Source organism: Medicago sativa, chromosome 3 (genome assembly GCF_051527215.1).
Source record: "Medicago sativa cultivar Bolivia chromosome 3, Bolivia_mono, whole genome shotgun sequence".
NCBI classification, from domain to species: domain Eukaryota; kingdom Viridiplantae; phylum Streptophyta; class Magnoliopsida; order Fabales; family Fabaceae; genus Medicago; species Medicago sativa.
The window spans coordinates 92,607,895-92,631,347 of record NC_140751.1 but is presented as its reverse complement, the minus strand read 5'-3'; the positions used below and the strand labels follow the sequence as shown (position 1 = coordinate 92,631,347).

Below are 23,453 nucleotides of genomic sequence, written 5' to 3'. Positions count from 1 at the left end.
AATTCTAATTATTTTGACGAAAAAAAAAGTTTTAAAAAAAAAACTCATTATAAGTATAATTATTTGCTATATCATCGTTGTGTATGCGTTCTAATAGCAAAACAGTATACTGCATGTGATAACTAGATACATTATGTAATTTGATGTCATCTTTTTTATTGAAAGATGGATTATCCCACAAGGTAAGACACGATCATAATTCATAATCGATAGTTTTTCAACGCATCTAATCTAATTCTAATGGATATAAAATGAGAATCATCCTTCCTTGCCTAACTAAGGTCATTATCAGTCCCTATACCCATCAGCGCCGCGCCTACACTTTCATTGGCATCATATCAAACATTATCAGAAATTATACATATTTGGTAAACTTTTTATTCAATGTCCTCACACAAATTCGACTATCTTTTGTTCCTTTCCCCGGTCAAATCATAGCTTTGAATTTGATGTCAAGTTTGCTTTGCTTTTACCATTCTGCAGCATGCTAGATGGAATCAAAATGGGAGCACCTCACATGCTGCTAAAACAATAATCAAGACCTTCAAAGTTCAAATCCATTGGAAGAAAGGCACCGCTTTCATGTTATATAATTAATGAACCATCTGAATGAATTGATCATTCTACAATCACAACAAGAAGTGCATAGATACATTTCCATAAATTGGCATTTATTAACCTTGCCAAATTGCTAAAATTAAAAAAGGATACGCTACAACAACACATTTTCGTTAAGAGATTGGGAGAGACATAGAAATGCTAATATAAATCATTTCTGTGATTTGATTCACACCTCCTACAGCTTAATCTAACTATCATCTGAATCAAAATACACAGGCCAATTCCTTACTCTAGAAGTGAATAATTTTGCATTTCTGCTGGTATGGTTGAGAAGTAGAAGAATGTCGTCACTCTCCGATGCTTTGGCTCTGAACCTAATCCTCAATAGACCATCTATTTGTCTAACCACAAGGAGACCAATAATGCTTGCTAACTAATCCTCAGACACAGAGCAGCTTGAACAATCTAATTCTCTACAATCCTCAACTCTCATAGTTTCTTCATGATGAAATGAATAAAAAGAAAAAAGACATACATTTTAAATACAATTATACAACACTCTGAATGTTCCAATACCTGCAGGATTTCATCTTCTGCATCATCTAGGGCGACCTTCCCCATTTATCAATTCCCACCACACCCTCTTCCATTATGCAGACTCCAGAATAGCATCTCTAGTCAAGAAATCAAGTGGCGGTTTTGTTTTAAAATAATCCCCGCAAATAATCTAACTCAGCAGCCGTTACAGGACAAAGCTAACAAATTGTTGAATTTTCAAAAACTAATGAAGGATGGTGACAACTTTTGGAGCATCACTCCGTGGCTTTTCAAGAGACCGGTACATATAAAGTATATCAACATCATCAATTGTGTCTTCATCAGTATTGATGACTTCCAATACGAGATGGGGCAGTGTTTGTGCAACTTCTTGGCAAGCTTGGCGTGTCAATTTACAGGAAGACATCCAGAGAAACCTCATGTTGTAAAAATGATGCAAACCAGAACGCAAAGCTCCATCACCAAATGGACTATCCCTGATTTCAAGCTTTTGCAGATTAGAACACCCATCTAGAACATACTTGAGCCCTGAGTCAGTGTCTCCAGCAAATGCAACTGATAGTGTCCTAATCATCTTCCCATACAAGCCAATGTAACAAAAAGCTAGATCAGTCAATAAACCAGACACGGCAAGTCGAGTGAGCTTCTTACAGTTCATAACAATAGCACCAAAACCCTCATCCATGGGTTGTTGAGTCAAAGCATCTGGCCTATATTGCCCAATTATACATAATCTAAACACCACAAGATCAGGGCAATTCTTTGACATAGCTACCACAGCTGCATTTGTCATTCTTGTACAGAAAAACAAAATGGACTGTAATTTCCTACAACCTTGAGAAATCGCCTCAAATCCTACCTCAGAAACCGGACCTTCTACTCCCTCCCTTGCATGAAGGGGGAAAACACGAAGCTCGCGCAAATCTTTGCAAGTTTCAGCTACTACCTGAAGACCCTCATCAAATATTGAATCAAGGACCTGCATAACAAAATAGCATAAAAGCAAACTTTAGTTTAGGGCAAAGCAAAACAACTCAATGAACATACGGAATGGCTCAAAAACAAGACATACATACCCAAAGGGTCTGTAGTTTCTGACAACGAGAAACAATCGATTTGATTTGATCTGTATCAATATCAGCATAACTGAAATTCAATGATGTGAGATTAGCACACACAGGATAAATGGCAGGGAGGTACTCAGGTAAAGTATCCCTGAATCCAGATAAACAAACTAAGGACTTGGAAGCCGCAAATGGAGTCTCATAAATTAGCTCATCATTCCCAACAACATTCATAGTATCTTCTGGTACAACAAAAGAACCCGTTCCAAGATGTGTTAGATGTGGTGCTTTATGCATCAAACGGTATAGTTGAGATAATTTAACGTGTCGATTCAATCTCAGCCTCTTCAGTGAAGGAGACCTAGCAACCAACCTCTCCAACGCCTCAAAATTAATTGGGGAGTCAACGCAATCAAAACCAAGAGATTCCAAATGGGTTTCACCCTCTGGAAAACATGATATCCAATCAAGTATTCCGTCATAGTCGCTAACATTAACATCAACCATAGATTCCTCAAGATCAAGCACTCTCAGAAACCTGATCACAAAAAAATGAAGAAATTTTTTTCAAGCAAGCCACAAACATTACAAAGCCGTGATTCATTACCCTGCTTAGCTAAATGACTTACGTACGTGTTTATCACGTAGGTGCTTGTGTATAAGCTATTTCTATTAAAGGAAGATAAAGTAAAGTTAAACTGTTTTCATAAGCTATTACGGTTAGCTTATAAAAATAAGGTAAAAACAGCTTATAACACGGGCCTGTTTGGATTGACTTATGTGAGCTTATCTGCTTCCATGAGTTTTGTAAGAGCTTATGAAAACAATTTATCTTTATTTCATGTTTAGCTATAGAAACAACTTATACATAAACGCTTATAAATGCTTGTGCTATAAGTTGTTTATCTAAAACCTTGGCAACAAATAAGACGGAACGGTACCTGCACTTGCTGGCAACAGCAGCGAGTCCAGGAGTTCCAAAACCTTCGCAACAAACAAGAACAAGTTCTTTGAAACCCGCAAAGGAATCAGCAAGAAGAGAAAGATCATCGTCAGTAACAGACATTCGCTTAAGATGAAACTTCTCAAGCCATGGGTACGCGGCAGCGAAGGTGGAGACCCACGGAGAGAAGTGGGCCCCCCAATCAACCGGCATCATATCGAAATCAGCGAACCTCGGTTTGCCTTTGATGGTGACGGACCGGATGCGACTGAACCGGGAAGTGGCGCGGTGAGGGGAGACGGAGTAGCAGTTTCCGATAAAGAGGTCGGATCTGGTGAGGGCTTCGGAGCGGTACCATGATTTGCAGACTAATGAGGCGGCATTTCGGTCGAAGCGGGAGGTGAGGCAGTGGAGGACTGTTTCGAGGACGATTTCGAGGACGTGGTCTGGGTTTTCCGATTGGAACTCCGGCGAGGGGTAGTTTGGGGTTTCTGTATTCATGATGATGTGGTTATGTTCTTCTATTTGCTCCGTTAAATGTATGGAACGGAATGTTTGAGGTAATGAGTGAGTGGTGTTGGTGAGCAGCTTGGTAGGAGACGGAGCTGTGAGTGTGGGTGCTGTCTGTGTCTATATATAAACTTCACCATTTATTGCCTATAACAAATGATATTTATACGAATATTCCGACCAATTTAAGAACGATATTTTCCTATTTTAATGCGTTCTTACTTTTTTCCTGTTATAGAATATAAAAGTAAAAGCTTAAATATATATTTGCTCCTTGTAATTTGGTCGTGTTTTGGTTTTAGTCCTTCAAAAAAAAAAATTAAAAACATTCTTGCAAAATTTTTTTTTTTGCAAGGACTAAAACCAAAACACGCCCAAATTAAGCCAAAAAAGTATTATGAATCAGTTGGTAGGCACATGGAATAATTTATGCAGGGGCTGGGGTTCGAACTTCAAACATCCTACTTCTCCACTCATACAACTAGGCTACTGGACCCAAAAAAAAGTATTATTTTTAAGGGTTAAATATGTTTTTGGTCCCTACATTTTGTCCCCCTTTGAAGAATAGTCCTTACATTTCAATAAATGTTTTTAAAATCCTCACATTTTTACTCTGTTATTACAAATAGTCACTGCCGTCAATTTCTACGTAATCCCCAAACGGAATGGTGACGTGGCATTTTTTATAACTTTTTAATGGGTTGGGCTAACAAAATGGGTCAAATAAGACCCGACCCATGGATCCAAATTTCCCCTCCTCTTTTGCGATCTCTCTTGTTTCCCAAAAACTCTTACTCTTCTCTCTTCTCTCTTCTAAACCCTTCCCTTCTCTTCCTCCCTCCTCTACTTTCACCATTTTCTTCTCTCTTCTCTCTAATCCTTCTATTCACTTCCTCCCTCTCTTCTCTCTTTGTTCTTTCTAACAACAATAACAAAGACAAATTCATTAACCCTACACCACCACAATCAAACATTTATCAATGTTTATTTTTGTTTCATTTCATTCATAATCATATAAAGAGCATCGCGGTTGTTGTTACTAGATCAAATTTTGAATATCATGCTTTGTCAATTTGGTACTGAATATTTGGGGGAAATCATGGAGGAAGGAAGGGAACGAGTGTACTAGAAGAGAGAAAGTGAGGGAGACAAAACGATGATGATGATAATTAATATGGGTTAACCCAATTTTTTTTTCTGATTTTTTTTTTATGATATGAAGATGATGTTGAATCTGGTTAACCCATATTTGGTTTATGAACAACCTATGAAGATGATGTTGCTTTATGAATGTTTGTTGTTGATGTGTTGTTATCGTTGTTGTGTTGTTGCTGCTGTGCTGTTGTTCTTGTGTTGATTATCAAGATGAACATGAGAGAAATATATGAAGAAGATGAAGAATTTGTCGTTGTGTTGTTCTTGTTGCTTTGTTGTGTTATTATTGTTGTTCTTGTATTCTTGTTCTTGATTCTAAAATGAAATTGTTGCTGTGTTGTTTTTCTTAAAAAGCTGCTGAAAAATTCTTATTTTAATTGTATTTTGTTGTTAATCAATTAATTTAGGCTTAAATGTGTGTTTGATCCCTGCACTTTTATCCAGTTTTGGCTTTGGACCCTGCACTTTTTTTTGTTTGGCATTGGTCCCTTCACTTTATAAAACTTTTGGCTTTAGTCCTTCTATCAAGTATCTGTTAAAAAAAACCAAAACTAACGGTGGACTAATCATGGCACGCCACGTGGCACACTAAAAGACAAAAAAAATTCAACTTTTTAATTATTATTTAATTCCCTACACTTTGGTATTGGTCCCTGCACTTTCAGCATTTTTTTATATTAGTCATTGCACTTTGGTATTGGTCCCAGAATTTTTTATTTTTTATTTTTAAAACATTCAATGAAATTATTATGTTTTATTATTGTTTTGTTCATTATTTTTATTGAGAATAATCATAAAAAAAATAAAATCAAAAAAATCTTTTTGAAAAAAATTAAGCTTTAATTGTATCGCATTCATTTTTTTTTTATGATTATCTATACTATATACAAAGAAAACACCCCCTTTCAGCTTTTTTAGCTGGGTTTTCTCTTTTCAAAAATGCCCTCAATTTTGAATACAAATTACACATATAAGATATAACAAATAGATAAATTTAAATTTTAAATATTAAAAAAATATAACAAACACGATATGAATATATATATATATATATATATATATATATATATATATATATAGATATATATACATGTCTGAGTTTTTTCATTTATAATTTAAAAAGTGTAACAAACTATGAGCATATTTATACTTACTTTTTCATTATCTAAATTATACCCTTAAACAACTTTTTCTATAATAAAGATCGTTATTGGTGTCATTAAAAAAAAATTAGATTATATTTTTTTTGTTATATCGTTGGTATCATTGAAATAAATAATCATGATTAGTTTGTTATAACTTGAAAGCAACAAACATTTATATTTTTAGTTTTAATCCAAGTCAAAATTTCATTAAAAAAACACGGTTAATAATTTTCTAACGTTAGCGCATAAAAAATAATGAAACATAATAATTTCATTAAATTTTTTTTTAATTTTTTTTTTATAAATTTAGGGACCAATACCAAAGTGCAGGGACTAATATAAAAAAATGCTGAAAGTGCAAGGACCAATACCAAAGTGCAAGGAATAAAATAATAATTAAAAAGTTGATTTTTTTTTTGTCTTTTAGTGTGCCACGTGACGTGCTATGATTGGTCCACCGTTAGTTTTGGTTTTTTTTTTTGAACAGATACTTGACAGAGGGACTAAAGCCAAAAGTTTTATAAAGTGCAGGGACCAATGCCAAACAAAAAAAAGTGCAAGGACCAAAACCAAAATTGAGTGAAAGTGCAGGGACTAAACACACATTTAAGTCATTAATTTAACTACACATTAACACTAATCATTTCAATAAATCTGATTTTTGGCTATATCATAATAAATTGGGGCCCACTCCCACTGCCACGTCAGCTTCTCGTTAACAATTTAACAGCGAGGACTATTTTTACTAACGGAGTTAAAATGTGGGGATTTTAAAAACATTTATTGAAATATAGGGACTATTCTTCAAAGGGGGTAAAATGTAGGGACCAAAAACATATTTGACCTTATTTTTAAAAAAAAATTGTATAAATATCATTTCTCTAAGGGTTAATTAAGTTTTTAGTCCTTATAAATATTCACACTTTTGTTTTTAATCCCTACAAAATAAGAAAAATAAAAATAGGCACCACTGGACACGGGATCCACACCATTGGGGGTTTTAATGTTATATAACATTGGGGAATCAGGGTGTGCCACGTGGCACACCCATATTTTTTTTGAAAAAAAGACAAAAGAAAAAGAAAATTACACGCGAGAGAGAGAAATCTCAAAAATTCCAACCTTTTTCTTCTTGTTCCTCTTCAAAACAAAACCCAGCCACCACCATCATAAGATTTTCATCCACCACCGGTTGCAGCCGCCTCCGACGCCGTTTCTGCAATGACAGTACTGTGTTTCTGCTTTCATTTTGTATGTTGATAATGGTTGATTAAATGGACAAGATTAATCATAATGAAACAAAGAATCTCAATTCATTATGTTCTAAACAAGTTACAAACTTATATCAAAAGAATCTCAATTTATTGTGTTCTACAAATATGCCTTTTATCAGCTTCAAATTTGCCTTTGTGCTGTCGAAGTCAAGTAGAAGTGTTCTAAGCAACCTTGTGCTTGTCTTTGTGATTATGTTTTGAAGCGGAAGGAAGAAGAAGAAAAGGGTGTGTCAGGTCGACGATAGTGAAAGCAGCGGCGGAGGCGGCGGCGGTGAAGGAAAATCTTATGATGATGGTGGCTGGGTTTTGTTTTGAAACAAATTTTTTTGGTTAAAGTAAGACTCATTTTGAAACGGAGGGAATAGTAATCTCGTATTAGAACTTGTGCGTTCAACTTCTTGGAAATTTAAAAAGTGGTATTTTCAAAAGTGTTTTTCTAACGTGTGCAAGATTGCACAGGATAAGGAGTAATTAATGCACCCACTTTTATAGGTTTATCCACATCTTATTGATGACCCGACTTTCTTGAAAATTGATTTTTTTTCCTTCTCTCCTCTGATATTATTTTTCACTTTTTTATTCTTCTTCCTCCTCACCTTTTCAGGTTTTATTCTTCTCCACTGCCACTAAAACACACCAAAGCTAAAACTTATTATGCTCTCACGTCACTTTCTTATTCAGCTTTGAAGGACTTTATGCAAGGATATTTTCAATTTGAACACCGTTATTTTAAATTTGGTTATATTGCTATCAATTTGAACACCGTCATTTTGAGTTTTGGTTCTATTGTCAATTTGAACACGGTCATTTTGAACACCGTTGTTTTGAATTTGGTTATATTGCTATTAATTTGAACACCGTCATATTAAACGTAGTAAATGGAACACCGTAAGCTGGCTCTTCACCAATATTTTACATTGAAATATTGATATTTTTGCAAGTAGCATGTGTTATGGGAGTGAGTTTGATGTGAAAAAAAACTGTGTTTCAAAGAAAAGGACTCAAAGGGTCCGTTTGGTTCGAGAATTTGGAGGGGAGGGGAGGAATTTTAACGAGGGGAGGGGAGGAGATATATTTTAATTAAAAGTGTGTTTGGTTCACAAGGGGAGGAGAGGGATTTTAAAATTATTTTACTGTTTTACCCTTAAACTTAATTAAATAAGGATAATAAAGTAACGGAACAATAACGATGTAATCGATAACAACACAATGTAGACGATGAAATAATGGATTAGTAATAGGGTTGTTACAATTACAAGCAGTAATAAAAAGTTGTTACAAGAAAAATTGTTAATAATATGGAATAAAAGTTGTTACAAGATAATATAACCTATAACCTAATAATAGTAAAAGTTGTTTCAAAATAATATAACCTAATAATAGTAAAAGTTGTTACAAGAATAATATTGAGATTTTAAATTAATATAAGGATAATTTTGGCAGTGCAATAAAATTTGCTCCCCTCCCCACCCCTCCCCTCCCCTTCTCTTCTAAAAATTGAACGAAACACTTCAAATTAAAAATCTTCCCTCCCCTCCCCTCCAAAACTCTCGAACCAAACGGACCCTAAAACGTGAAAGAAAGAAAAAAAGGAACAAGAATAAAAAGTAGAAAATGTCAACAGAGGAGATCATGAAAAAATTAAACGTGAAAAAAAATAGAAGAATAAAAAGTGGAAAATATTAATAGAGGAGAGAAGGAAAAAAAAAATCAAAAATACCTAATCATTAATAAGATGTGGAGAAACCATTACTCTTTATCCCAATTTTGCACAGGATAGAAAAACACTTTTCAAAAAACGAAATGCCAATAGGTTCCTTCAGGGTTAGAGGTTAGGTTAGGATGACCTTAATTTAAAATAAAAAAAAGAAATTAAAAAAAAAAGTAAAAATGCAACGGCAAGATCTAGAAAGATCGTTGAAGAGCAGAGCACGTAGTCAAAATAAATAATTTGACGGTTTTGGGAGAATACAATCAAATCAATGAATCATCATCATCATTTTGATATTTGAATTCAACGTCCCATTCACGTATTCACGTTTCAGAGAAAAAACCTCAACTTGAGTTTGAATTGAAATCCCTCTTAATATAAGAAAGGAATATGTTGTGGAAAACTTATTATTACCCTAACCTCATTGGCTGCCACATCCCACAATTAGGGGTAAAACATGTCTAAAAATTACTTTATGTAACTAAATGACCTCACTTAACTAATGTGATGTCATGTAACCGAAAACAACTAATAGTCTAGCTTATTTGCTCATGAGACTAATGTTTCCATTACATGCCAACTAAACAAAATGAAAAAAAAAATTCTTTTGTAACAAAGGACTAAAAGTCAGATCTACATCAATCAAATACCTTACTCTTATTACATTTCCCAATGTCACTTCAAATTCAAATTTTTGTTTCCCTCCCTTCACTTATTTCAAATTTTCTATTCCTATAAGATACTCTCTTCTCACATAAAATATGTGGGAAGCTATCTTCTCTCCCACTTTTCATTATTTAACTTTTGTCTCTTTTCAACTTCTTGTCTTCAATATCTTTTCTTGTCTTCAATACCTCTACAAAAAGTAAAACAGGGTAAGTAAATGATGAAAAACGAGTAAGTAATTGATGAAAAAAACACGGGTAAGTGAATGATCCTTTTATTTTATTTGTTTTCATTTCTATTGGATTTAAGCAATGTTGTTTTCAAAAATCTATGTAACAAGTAATTTGTCAAAAAAAAATTGAAAGAAAATCTACACAAAATACATGTTTTGACATATTTCTACTTTCTTTCATATACATACTTTCTTGTGTTAAAAAACCAAATCAATAGTACACAAACACACAAATTCCTTACTGCACTTTTTCTTTTTTGTTAATCTCATTATTTGTCATTTTCATCTTCAACTTCATTTTTGTGATCATGGAAATGTTGTTTTTTCCAGGAAAGTTGAACGATGTTTTTATCTCACCAACAAACATCAAAGAAATATATGGATAAATAAATGATGAAAAAATAACTAGAAGAGTTTGATTATGAAGTTTTCTATGTAGTTATATATGTGTTTTTAACTTCTATCAGTTTGTAACAACGGTTGTTAATAAGAAAATAAATATATATGCAAAAGGAAGAAAATAGTTCAGTTATAGTTGTGCCACTTCCAAAGGTAATCCACAATGGATGGAAAACTAATTTTTAAAAATGATAAATTTTAAAGGTAACTCCTTTTGAAAATTTGATTTGAAATACAAATAGAGGAGAATGAGATGATGAGTAATGTGCAATTTTTTTTTTTAAGTCACATGAAGGAGACTGGTTGTGGGTGAAAGGTGGTCGGTGTTGGTAGTACATGGTGGAGATGAAGAAGAAAAAGAAAACTAGAGAGGTTAAGTTGTTTTGGGTTCAGAGAGATTGAAAATGATAATGACTTTGTTTGGTTAAAAAAATTACTATTAATTATTATTAAATAATAACATTAGATAAAAAGTTTGTGTATTTTTTAAGAAAAAGTTGATGTTTGGTAAAGAATATCAGTATATCACGTGTGAACAGTTGATAAATGTGATGATAAAAAAAAATTAAATTAAGCAATAGAATGTAATTTTTTTGTGTATAAGGAGTGGTCGAAAAAATTGTTGCAATGAAAGATGAAGTGGGAGATAAATCAATGCCACTACTGCCTTGTGATGTCTAACAGAGGGAGAATAAAAAATTTAAAAGTTTCAGATTTAAATTTAAATTTATGCCATAATTATAATAGCTGCAATGCCTCTAAAAATATAATAACTGCAATGAAGGGTAATAAATCAACAATAGATACAATGCCTTTAAAAAATTGTGCACACCCAGAAGAAGAAAATAGAAAACATGCATGTTCCAAACAAAATAAACAAAAAGAAGGAATATAAGATTTGTCTGTTTCAGACAAAGTTAATAGTTTAACCAAATAAATGAAGGATCTAAAAAAATGCATATTTACCAAAAAAAAAATGCATATTTTAAAAATAGAGAAGGAAAAAAAAACAGTACCAAATTCTGACCTAGATTTGGACCAAAACATACAAGATGGGAGAAAAGCTCTTTTCCGGCATGGTGGTTGCAAGCTCCGGCGCGGTGGTCAACGACGAAGGTAGTCCGATCTTGATTTTTCTTAATGGGTTTTGTAGAGGAGATGGAGGGGACTCTTTTTATGATGATGATTTTTCAAAATCTTGTATGTGGTTGTCGAGATCTAGCCAAAAAGATGGTTGTAGGGATATTTAAAAACATCTTTGACCTGAAAATAAATTTGATAGAATAAAACTATAGATGAAAAGGAGAGGATGAAGATGGTAGAACAACAAAACGAGGCCGGAAAACACATTGAGGGAGGCCGTAAAATTTGTTGCAGCGGCTAGGGTTTGATAGAGGGTTGGGAGAGTTTTCCAGAACTTCTTTGATGAAGAGAGAGAAAAATAACATTGAAATGAATATTGTGTGTGTTGGATAAAGTTAAATGAAAAATAATAATAATAATAAAAAGAAAATTATAAAAAAAAGACTCTTTGAACCGAGATAGAGAGGAGTATATGCTTTTTTGTTTGAAAATTTGAGAAATTAGTGTAACATAATAATAATAATAATAATAATAATAATAATAATAATAATAATAATAATAATAATAATAATAATAATAATAATAATTCAATTTACCTAAAAAAATAGTTTAATTAATGATATTTTACACATATGTCTAACTTTTTTTTTAAGGAACACATATATGGAGTGATTAAGGTTAATTGCGACTCCAATCTTCAGATCAAAGGCTGGTGGGGTTTAGGGGCGATTTGCCGTAATGAGGAAGGGCTGGTGATGGTTGCATTGCAGCAGCTTGGAAACGACAAGGAAATGATGAAGTCATCGTCGCTGAAGCTTTTGCTATGTTGGCTTCGCTAACGTTAGCTTTAGACTGTGGATTCAGGAAAGTCATCTGCGAGGGAGACAACGAAAGAGTTACTCTGATGATCTAAAATGAGAAAAAGGAGATTAGATCTTATCTTGGTGAGATTATAAAGGAATTCCGTCAAAGGAACTTCCCTAAAATGCTTAAAAAATGTCACAGGGACTAAAAAGTGTGATTTTATTTTATAGGGACTAAAAACAAAATTGTGAATATTTATAGGGACTAAAAACTTAATTAACCCTTTAAAATATCAGCTCACTTCAATTTTGTAAAGATATTGAATCTTCGACAACTAAAATGTACGGGATACATGGGGTTTGTCTGAAGTTTTCTAAATAACTTAAATGCATGTCAGAATTGTGCATTGACAAAATTTTCAAACGTAACTCAAATACACGGGATACGTTGTCACTGACTAAACTAACTTTGTAACACAGGACAAGTTGATATTTACGAAAAAATTGTTCTTGCAAAAACGTTTATATTATTTAGAATATCACTGGCTTTAATTTTACAATTATATCGAACCTTCATCAACTAAAATGTGCGGGATAAGTTTTCATTGACTAAACTAACCTTGATTTACATGACAAGTTGTCATTTATAAACTATTGTTATTGCTAACACATTTAAACCATTTAGAATATCATCGCCTCACTTTAATTCTATAATGATATACAACACTTATCAACTAAAATGCACGGGATGGATGGACATTGACTAAAATTTCGTAGATAACCGAAATGCATGAAAGAAGTGGGCATTGACTGACATTTTTAAAGGAACGTAAATGTATGGGATAAGTTGTCACTGACTAAACTAACTTTGATACACGGAATAAATTGTTATTTATAAAACTTTGTTCATGTGAAAACATTCCGGCTATTTTTAATATCACCCCACTTCAATTCTATAATGATAATGAACCCTCATAAACTAAAATGAACGGGATAAATGGGCATTGACTAAAATTTCAAAAATAAATCAAATTCACGGGATAAGTTTTTCATGCTAAATCGTTTAAATTATTTAGAATATCATCACTTCAATTCAATTCTACAATGATATTACACACTTATAAACAAAAATGCATGAGACTTGTCGACATTGATTAAAAATGCATGTTAATGTCAAGTCAAACTAATTTTGATACACGAGACAAGTTGATATTTACGAAAAAAATTGTTCTTGCTAAAACGTTTATACTATTTAGAATATCACGTGGCTTTAATTCTACAATTATATCGAACCTTCATAGACTAAAATGCACGGGGATAAATTTTCATTGACTAAACTAACCTTGATTTACAGGACAAGTTGTCATTTCTAAAAAATTGTTCTAGCTAAAACGTTTAAACTATTTACAATAGCATCGCCTCACTTTAATTCTAGAATGATATTGAACACTTATCAACTAATGATATTGAACTCTCATAAACTAAAATGCACGTGATAAACGAGCATTGATTAACATTTCAAAAATAAATCAAATTCACGGGGTAAGTTTTTCTTGCTAAAATGTTTAAACTATTTAGAATATCATCACTTCAAATCAATTCTACAATGATACTACACACTTATCAATTAAAGTACACAAGATAAGTCGACATTGATTAAAAATGTGTGGGAGAAGTGAGCATCGACAAAAATTTCAGAAGTAACATAAATACACGGGAGAAGTTGTCATTGACTAAACAAACTTCGATACACATAACAAATTGTTATTTATAAAAAAATTGTTCCTTTTAAACCGTCATGCTATTTATAATATCACCTCTTTAAATAATTATTATGCACATGACAAGTAGTCACTGCTAAAAAGTTAAAAGTAATTGCTATACACAGGACATGTTTTTTGAAGGAAAAAACTAAAAAAAACAAAAATACACGGGTCATGTTACTAATATAAATTTTAAAATAATTATGATTCACGGGATAATTCATCGCTGATACATATTATAAAATTATTGTTATATACAGTTAAAACTCTATAAATTAATAATGTGAGGACCGGAGAAATTTATTAATTTAGAGAGTTATTAATTTATCGATAAATTAATAATTATTAATTTAAAGAGTTTTTAAGTAATTATATTGTACATACCAAACAAAAGGGCAAATTAGTCTATGCCTCTTAGAATTACGTTGCAGCGAACCTTGGGACTCAACGTAAATTAGTAACTACTGTGTTCATATGCATTAGAAATCAATAATGACTTTTGAAGTACAGTAAATGTAAACAAGAGGAACAAATGTGTTCAATGTATTCTTGATATATTTTTTTTTTCAGTTTCTTTGAATTATTAATTTATGATTTTCTTGAGACCGAAAATTATAAAGGGATCTCCCGAAATATTAGTATCTTATTATTTTATCAAGTTTTTCAATTTTTTACACTGGCCCAAGTCGGGACCGGACAAATTTATTATTTTAGAGAGTTTATTAATTTACCGAGTATTAATTTAAAGAGTTTCTACTGTATATAATTATTATACAACATGTGACAAGTCATCGCTAATACATATGATAAAATTTATTATACACGGGACAAATTATCACTTCTTGAAAGTTAAAAATAATAATTATAACCGGAAAATGTTGTCATTGATAAACTTTTAAAATGATTATTGTACACATCCTTGAAAAAAATGATTATTGTACACATGACAAGTTGACAAACATATTTTAAATTTTTATAAGTCGATGTATTTTTCAGAAGGAAAATTAGATAAATTGATATTATTATTGTTTAAACCTGCAAATAATTTTTTTTTTGAAATTATATAAATCGTTCGCACCGTGAATAATACCGACAAGTTAAGAAATAAATAATAAACGGTAAAAATTAATAATAATAATAATAATATCGACATTTAAATGGTATAAATATATATATATATATATTATAAAATTAGTAATAATTAACTTTTAAATGGTATAAATTTAAACTATTTACAAATATTTAATGACGAGTTCAAACTATTAAAAATCATCCCCGATCAACCGGTACCCGTGCGGATGCACGGGTATTTTACTAGTTGAAATTGAAAATATCAATCAGAATCCGATCCTCCTCAAGTCAACAATATGAGCAGTGGTGGTGATCAACCTCCTCAAGTTCAACCTCATGTTCAAGCCCAAGTCCAAGCCACCAACACAAACAGAAACACCAATCCCAAACCCCAAGACTCTGATTCTCACTCTCACACCCCCGATTACGCTCCGTATCCTAAACTCGACCCAAACGACGTCGCACCACCACCACCACCTGTTGCTACTGAATCTCGCGCCACCGATGCTGCCACCACCATGCCCGCCGAATCTAATCCCTATGTCTCTCCTGCACCAGTTCCCGAACCCACTTCTGCTAAGAGTAATTTCTCTCTCTTTTATTTTTTTTTCTTTCATATTCATTTCGTGTGTCTCAATTAAAGTAGCTATATCCTATCCTTTGATTTTGCAGATACTTTAGATTCGGTGAAAGATGTTCTTGGAAAATGGGGTAAGAAAGCTGCTGAAGCTACCAAGAAGGCTGAAGATCTTGCTGGAAACATGTGGCAACACTGTATGTATCATCAATCCTAATTCTTTTACTTCCAATTATTGAAATTCATTTAAGCTATTCAATAAATATTTCTTGGATCTTTACATGCACTGTTGTTGATTATTCATTATGTTAATTTTTCATTTTTTTTTTTTTACATATTGTCAATTTTTACTTTGTATGTGCATGGCTGGGGTTTTTGTAATGAATTTATCTTTTTAATTGTGATCAAGAGAAGATAGAGGCCAATTAGAGAGGATGTGTTTGCATTTCTGGAAATACTCAAAGCAATATTTTTACATTTTTCGTAATACTCAAGCTGTAACACCTGCGATGTTGTATGTGAAGGAAGTGTTGGGCAGTAATGAACCAACACTAGAATAAAATAAGCGTAGCAGAGATGAGGATCATGTGTTCAATGTGTGGTAAGACTAGACATAGTAGAATTAGAGAGAGAGTTGAGGTAGCACATATCGCAGAAAAGATGCTAGAAACTAGGCTTAGGTGCTTTGGAGGTTGGACATGTACAGAGAAGACCTCTAAATTTTGTCGTAATTAGAATAGATTGAATGAAGGGCATTCAAAACACTAGAGAGAGGCAACAAAAGACCTAGAAAATTATAAGAGAAACCATTAAAAAAGTGTAGAGATTAATGAGTTGGATAAGGATATGTATCTGATAGAACATTATGACGTCGTTTGATCCATGTAGCCTACCCCACTTAATTGGATAAAGCTTGGTTGTTGTATTTATGAAATACATTTTCAAAAACTTCTATGATGTCTTTTGTAATGTTTATTTTAAGGGTCTTGTTAACGAGTACCCCCGGGGCACTCTTTAAGGATTTCAAAAGAAGAAATAATTCCATAAAAAAGTCAAATATTTCAATTTCCGATGCTTTGATTACATAAATATTATAAAAAAAGTTGCTATTTAAATGTCTTAAAAAGTGCCCCGGGGGCACCGGTTAACATTTCCCTATTTTAATTAATTTTATAGCTGGAAATGGAAACAGAAAACACAGAAAGTAAACTGGTCTAAACAATTCCATTCATTTGAGCTATTTTGACTTTCCATAAAACAGTGAAAACAGGTCCTAGTTTTGCTGATGCTGCTGTGGGAAGAATTGCTCAGGGAACAAAAGTTCTGGCAGAAGGTGGCTACGAGAAGATCTTTAGACAAACTTTTGAGACTGTACCAGAGGAACAACTTCTTAAAACATATGCATGCTACCTCTCCACCTCTGCTGGACCTGTCATGGGAGTCTTGTATTTGTCAACTGCTAAGCTCGCATTCTGTAGCGATAACCCACTTTCTTACCAGACTGGTGACCAGACTCAATGGAGCTATTATAAGGTAAACTCGAATCGACTCCTTTGCTTGTTACCGCTTTGTTCTTTAATAACTGATTTGGTGCCATGATATGTATACTGCATTACTGCATCATTTTCTATGATTATTTCTCAATTCTAGAGGTAATTATTATTTTAATAGAATTTAATTTCAAGTGCATGTTCCTATAGCAAAATTTTATGAATATTGACACATACTATAAACCCCCAATTTGTGTCCCGGAAATTTAGTTGGAGTCATTAGTCTTAGAGAATGCGAAAATCACACTCTCTTCCCTTGGAACCTCAAATATCAATCATGTCAGTCCTTAACGACTAATATCACCAGCATTTGAGGATTTTTTAATTAACATGAGATTTTTGGAATTCGAAGAAAGGTGCTTCCTGAAATTATTTTGGATGATTACCCTTAGGGATCTTAAGTAATACTCCCTCCGTTTCAAAATGAGTGTCGCTTTAGCCAAAAAAAATTGTTTCAAAATGAGTGTCGCTTTCAGTTTCCAATGCAATAATAACTTTTTCTTTTCAATTGTACCCTCCAATTAATACTCTGCACACTACTTCCAAAGTATTACTTATAAAACTAACCAATAGTTAATAAGGATAATTTGGTAAAATAACCATTCTCTTTCTCTTAATCATTGCATTTCTTAATATGTGTGTAAACACCTAAAACGACACTCATTTTGAAACGGAGGGAGTATCATTGTTTGGTCAGTTCCCATGTTCAGTTATGTTGCCTTTCTTGAAATCAAGGATTCCCTTTTACGGTAGTCTTGCATGTTACCTATGAACCCAGGTACTCCAAATTTGAAGTATGAGTGGGTTTTGTTGCCGTATCCGATACTAGTACATGTCCAATACTCATAGATTTTAGATGTATCTAGGGAAGGGAGTATGCTCCAATATTTTTTTCGAGGAATTACATGTTTATTTTTTTTTGAAGGATTTTTCGAGGAATTATTGACCGCCACATTTTAAACACTACTCCAATACAATTGGGATACATCATAATCTACTTACCTCAGTGCTCCTTGTACAGTCTTTCTCTACCAAAAAAAATAGCTACTTGTTCAACCTTTTTCTTCATGGTGTTGTCTCGTGATAAACTAAGAAGCATGGGCAACTGAATAGAGCAAAGGCTTCTCTTAAATAGGACTAGTGATGCTTTATCTGATTATAACATTTGTTGGGGGGGGGGGATATGCAATTCAACTTTTTAAAAGTTTAAAAATTGTTGATTCTAACGTAAACCTACTACTTTTGGTTTCCTTAACAAGTGCCCTAAGCCCCTAACCCTTAGGGCACTTGTTAGCATGACCCTAAATTTTATAACCTTTTGTTGATGTAACTAGGCTGCATCGTAGCTCAAGCCCTGAGTTTTTAAGAGTTCCTTAGTTCATATATGTTTCCCCGATATTGGTTTGGTTCAAAGTTTTAAATTAAGACTCAAAATATGTCCAGACGCATAATTCTTTTGATGTCGAGGGTATATGCAATTCTTGCAAGATGTGTGCGAGGGCAAGAATATGATAGGGATTAGGACAGATGTGTCTATGCCTTTTTGTTGTGATTAAAAGTATATTTTTATAAATATTGATTGGCATCTACTGAGATGTATCAAATTTACAAGCAATTTATATTAAGATTGGTTAAGAGAACAGAAATAGAATATTGTATTGAGAAATGCAATATTTCTATTTTACAAAAGAAATATTGTAAAATAATATATTAAATTTTAGGGAAATGCTAAAGAGTGCGGAGCATTGGTTAAGAGAACAAAAATAGATATATTGTATTGAGAAATGGTAAAACGTGGTGAATTCAACTTTTTAAAAGTTTAAAAATTGTTGATTCTAGCGTAAACCTACTACTTTTGGTTTCCTTAACAAGCGCCCTACGCCCAACCCTTAGGGCACTTGTTAGCATGATCCTAAATTTTATAACCTTTGTTGATGTAACTAGGCTGCATCGTAGCTCAAGCCATGAGTTTTTAGGAGTTCCTTGCATCTCTCTCTCAAATTCTTATCAAGTATCCTTAGTTCATATATGTTTCCCCAATATTGGTTTGGTTCAAAGTTTTAAATTAAGACTCAAAATATGTCCAGACACATAATTCTTTTGATGTTGAGGGTATAAAGGAGTGGAAGCTAACTAAGGTGGGTTACTTCTTTGCTTGTATCTTATCCCATTCTTACTCATTGTATCCTGAATTCTGGTAGTTAAAGAGTTAAGATTTGACCGTATGATTAATAGATTACATTGAAAATTGAGAATAAATGTTATCTTTGGATGGTGATTAGTGACTACACTTATATGGTGTGTGGTGCTCTGTTTTTGAACGTATCAATGACGAAGAAATGTTATCTCAGTCATATTTTTTCTATTGTTTGGAAATATTTACAAACAAGCTTTTCATCTTATGCATTAGGTGGTCATTCCATTGCATCAGCTGCGAGCAGTGAACCCATCCACAAGCAAAGCCAACCCTACTGAAAAATTTATACAGATTATCTCCGTTGACAATCATGAATTTTGGTTTATGGGCTTTGTGTACTACGACAGCGCTGTTAAACATATTCAAGAAGCATTGCAGTCTCGCTGATACACTATGGACTGAAAAGCATCATGTAGTATACCAAACATGAGGTCTGTGTTGATAAACTATCCTCAATTCACAAAAACATGAAACATTTTATCTTTATACTGTACTTCCTTAGTCTAGTTTGTGGAGCTGTTTTAGTATTGTGATGGAAACTCATTCGTTGTTACTTGTTTCTGGCATTATGTGTTTTACATGTGTGACATCATATTATTACATTCTAAATCTGGAAATCGATCGATTTGTTGTAAGTTGGTCTTATTTAAACATGATAGTTATATGGAAGATCTCACCAACAAAATTCAGTTAGTATTTTTTTTAAGAATTAATATTCAATGAGTTTTAATTGTGAGACCTCTTACATAACTCGTATAAGAGAATCCAATTCTATTGTGCTAGTGAAGTGAACTAGCAGGTTAATCGCGCTTCTCATTTGATGAGACTTTTCTCTTCACATGTTAATTTTAGATTGTAACTTAGAAAAAATCAATTTTATGGCGATTAGCTTTTGTAAAATCTGTGTTTGGTAACGATTCAATTTAATTTAACACTATTTTGGAAGACTCCCAACAATTAGGGCTCGTCATTTTCATGTCAAATTACCTAATATATTGTCACTTCATCAAATTGAATGATTAAAATTATGGTTTGATTTTGTCAAAAAAAATAATAATAATGGTTTGATAAAAAAAAAATAGGGAGACCGAAACATTACAAATAAAATAAATAAAAGTTAATTGTTTTTTATTAAATAAATACAAAATAATTCAATAAATTGTAAAATATGTGTTTTTATATAAATAGGTATTATCGGTGGATGGATTTGTTGGATCATGAGAGGAGTCATGCCATCATCTATATTAGGTTAAAAGTATAAATAGAATTCACCCAAAACATTAAGGCATTGAAGTTGTGTTCTCTAACTTATACCTTGTTCAACTTTGACTTTTTACAAACAATGCGAGACTTTCAACTCACTTGTCATAATAATTTGCATATGTTTCAGAGTGATTTCTCCTACAAAGTAAAAAAAAAAATTATTTAAATGCTTTTGTATAGGCAAATGATAGTAGTTGATTAGTTTGTAAGATGATAGAGAAATGTTGTATGACTCTTTCAACATCTAGCTCAAATCAATAGATTAAATGAACTAACATAGTTTCTCATATATACTATTCACATAATTTATTTTGACTTTTTTTTCTACTACTAAGTAAAAATTAAATTATAATATATAAAATGTTGATGTATCTGTTTCAATGAATATTTGTAAAATATCAAATTTTTATAATTATTACGAATTGATAAGTAAATAGATTAGCAATTAAAATTATGCAACGATATGTGCGAAACAACAAACTGTATTCCTTAATATGAGTTTGAGGGAGTAATTTTTTTTGTCTCCGTTAAAAATATACCCTTCAAAAAATAAATGTAAAAGATTATAAAAAGAAATCCGAAAACAATTTTATTTTTTTACCCTTCCAACATATTTAATCACTAGATATAAACATGATCGTATAAAAAAAATTCTAGTATTCCGGGCACAAGTGTAGATATTAATCACTAGATATAAATATGATCGTATAAAAAAAATTCTTTCGAATGACTTTAATTTAAACTCAAGCACTTAGTGTTTCCTGAAAAAGTGCCAGATCATTTATATCAATTTGACACCTTTAGCGGATTCTCTAACAACAAACGCTCAACTCTTAATCTTATTTGGCTATCTTGTGTGTGGGTGATCTAGCTTGAAAGGAATGCTCGAATATTCCACCAAAAAGAAGCTTTTTTTAATCAATTGTTAGATAAAGATAAACTTCAATCATACTGGTGGCTGAAAAGCGAACCGCCCAAGTTTTGTTTTCTCCTACCATTCATGGTGGTTGAACCATTTACCTTGCTTGGGAATATTTAAGTAAAAGGGTAGTTTTTTTTGTTCCTGTTTTGACCATTTTGACATTCTTGTAATTGACTCTTTCAGATGGGGTTTTGACACTCCTTGTGCTGAAATCTCCGGCTTTCACTAATTTAATCCATTTTAGTTTCTTAAAAAAAATTAAAAATAAATCAATTATATAATCAAATATACAGATCTGTTGAATTAAATTGGATTTGTTGTGATTGAAAAAAACTCAGTATAATCCAACTTACTAGCATATACACAGTAGCAGCCAGTGTGGAATATTAACGTTTCTTTTAGGCTGTAGTTGTATTAATTATATGCACTTGAGGCCAAGTTTCTACACAATCATTTAACATGGACATAACATTAATTCATTTCATTTCATTTCAATCTTGCATAACATGCACTGCAACACTAGCATCAAATCCATCCATATATCAATTATTAGAGTATACCCGTTTGAAATTTTTTTTATGGTCTTTTCTATAAGTCCCATGGCCGTTGAACTTGAAACCGATGGTTCCTTTATAATGATAGGAGATAATGCCATAACATACAGGTAAAGATTCCACATTTCGATGTTAGGAATTTTGAATGAAGCCAAATACTAGTACTTCACAACTTAGCACAAAAATATATCTATAAATAAATAACTAAACAATCTGGTCTTGTCACAATTGTATGCCTTATTGTGATATTTATAAGTTTTTTCTTTTAAAAAAAATGGGTATCAAATCCAAGGTGTGACTAATTTGGTAAAGCAATTTCACCGTGCTCACCTCAATGGATGTATATGGTATTTGTGCTTGTACCATACCACGAGAGTATCCACTAAACGTCTATTCTACATATTTTGAGGTACCAAATAAATGTGATATTCATGCCAACATGGTTATTTCACATATTTTAAGGTGTCGACGAATATTTACATATATTCATGGGTAACATTTAAAACAAAATTGCCTTTCAAAAAAAAAATTAAAACAAAATTGTAATTACCTAAAATTTAATAACAAAAGTTTACCATATTCATTTTACTCTCAATTTAACAACAAAAGTTCATCACATTCGTTTACTTCTTTTTATCAAAACATAACATTTCATTTCTAACCGAAACAAAGTTCATCACATTCAACAAAAGGCATAATTTTTTCCTACCTCTTGAAATAACAAAGTTTCTTACAAAATTTGTTGATATGTTTATTTTACTTTTTTTTTATTAAGTGAACTAACCTATCGAAATTGACATAAGATAAAATTGAACTTCTGTAAGAGAAACATGTCTATTTTGACTTCTAAACTGAGTATGATTATAGTTTTAATATGCGAGTGTGTGTATATCGGTGGCTAGACAATTAATTGGTCTTTAAATTATTATTCTCTCATCAATTTAATCCCTAAACTATTAAAATCAATTAAAAAGTTCCTAAACTATTCCCTCTTATGACTATTTAGTCCATCGGTTAACAAAATTGGTTGTTTTCATGATAGTTTAAAGACTAAATTGATGTATTTTCGGTGGTTTATAGACATTGTAAGAAAATGATATTTAGGCAGCAAATTAACTGTTTATTCATTAATTATTTAGAGAGTAATGATATTTAGAGAATGAAACGGAGAGATTAAATTGTATGTGATTAATTATTACTCTTTTTGTTTCACAATACTTATCGCTTTTGTGGAAATTACACTTACCAAGAAATCAAATAAATTTTGTTATTTTTTATAAAATTCTTGTGTTTTTTCGATAACACCCTTACCCATTTATTATTTCATTTTATTATTTCTCTCTCTACAATAAATAGGTAAGAGTATTGTTGATAAACCAATATTAATGTTGCATTGAAACTTGAAAGTGACAAGTAAACTGAAACAAAATTATTTCCAAAAGCGACATGTAT

General features: G+C 32.1%; 2 protein-coding genes and 1 long non-coding RNA gene across 4 annotated transcripts; 1 reads left to right on the top strand and 2 right to left on the bottom strand.

The window, feature by feature from the left end:
* Window positions 1–560: 560 nt before the first annotated feature.
* LOC146942012 (transport inhibitor response 1-like protein) lies at window positions 561–3,733 on the bottom strand. The gene is made up of 3 exons (XM_085755979.1): window positions 3,125–3,733; window positions 2,196–2,721; window positions 561–2,098 (listed from the first exon to the last, which is right to left on the bottom strand). The coding sequence occupies exons 1-3, from the start codon at window positions 3,625–3,627 to the stop codon at window positions 1,343–1,345; spliced, it is 1,785 nt and encodes a 594-aa protein (XP_085612105.1). The 5' UTR covers window positions 3,628–3,733; the 3' UTR covers window positions 561–1,342.
* Window positions 3,734–9,141: 5,408 nt separating this feature from the next.
* On the top strand, window positions 9,142–19,897 carry LOC146942010 (FH interacting protein 1). Of its 2 annotated transcripts, XM_085755977.1 has the most exons (5): window positions 9,142–9,288; window positions 15,187–15,520; window positions 15,611–15,712; window positions 16,777–17,048; window positions 19,476–19,897. In XM_085755977.1, exons 2-5 carry the CDS (start codon window positions 15,235–15,237, stop codon window positions 19,647–19,649), a joined length of 834 nt encoding a protein of 277 aa, XP_085612103.1. In that variant the 5' UTR covers window positions 9,142–9,288; window positions 15,187–15,234; the 3' UTR covers window positions 19,650–19,897. The 2 variants fall into 2 exon arrangements, with proteins under 2 accessions (XP_085612103.1, XP_085612104.1); XM_085755978.1 differs by lacking the exon at window positions 9,142–9,288 and having other exon boundaries at window positions 15,179–15,520.
* On the bottom strand, window positions 9,380–14,619 carry LOC146942011 (uncharacterized). Its single transcript, XR_015032547.1, has 2 exons — window positions 11,246–14,619; window positions 9,380–9,777 (listed from the first exon to the last, which is right to left on the bottom strand). It is a non-coding gene; the product is annotated as an uncharacterized LOC146942011 (long non-coding RNA).
* Window positions 19,898–23,453: the final 3,556 nt, after the last annotated feature.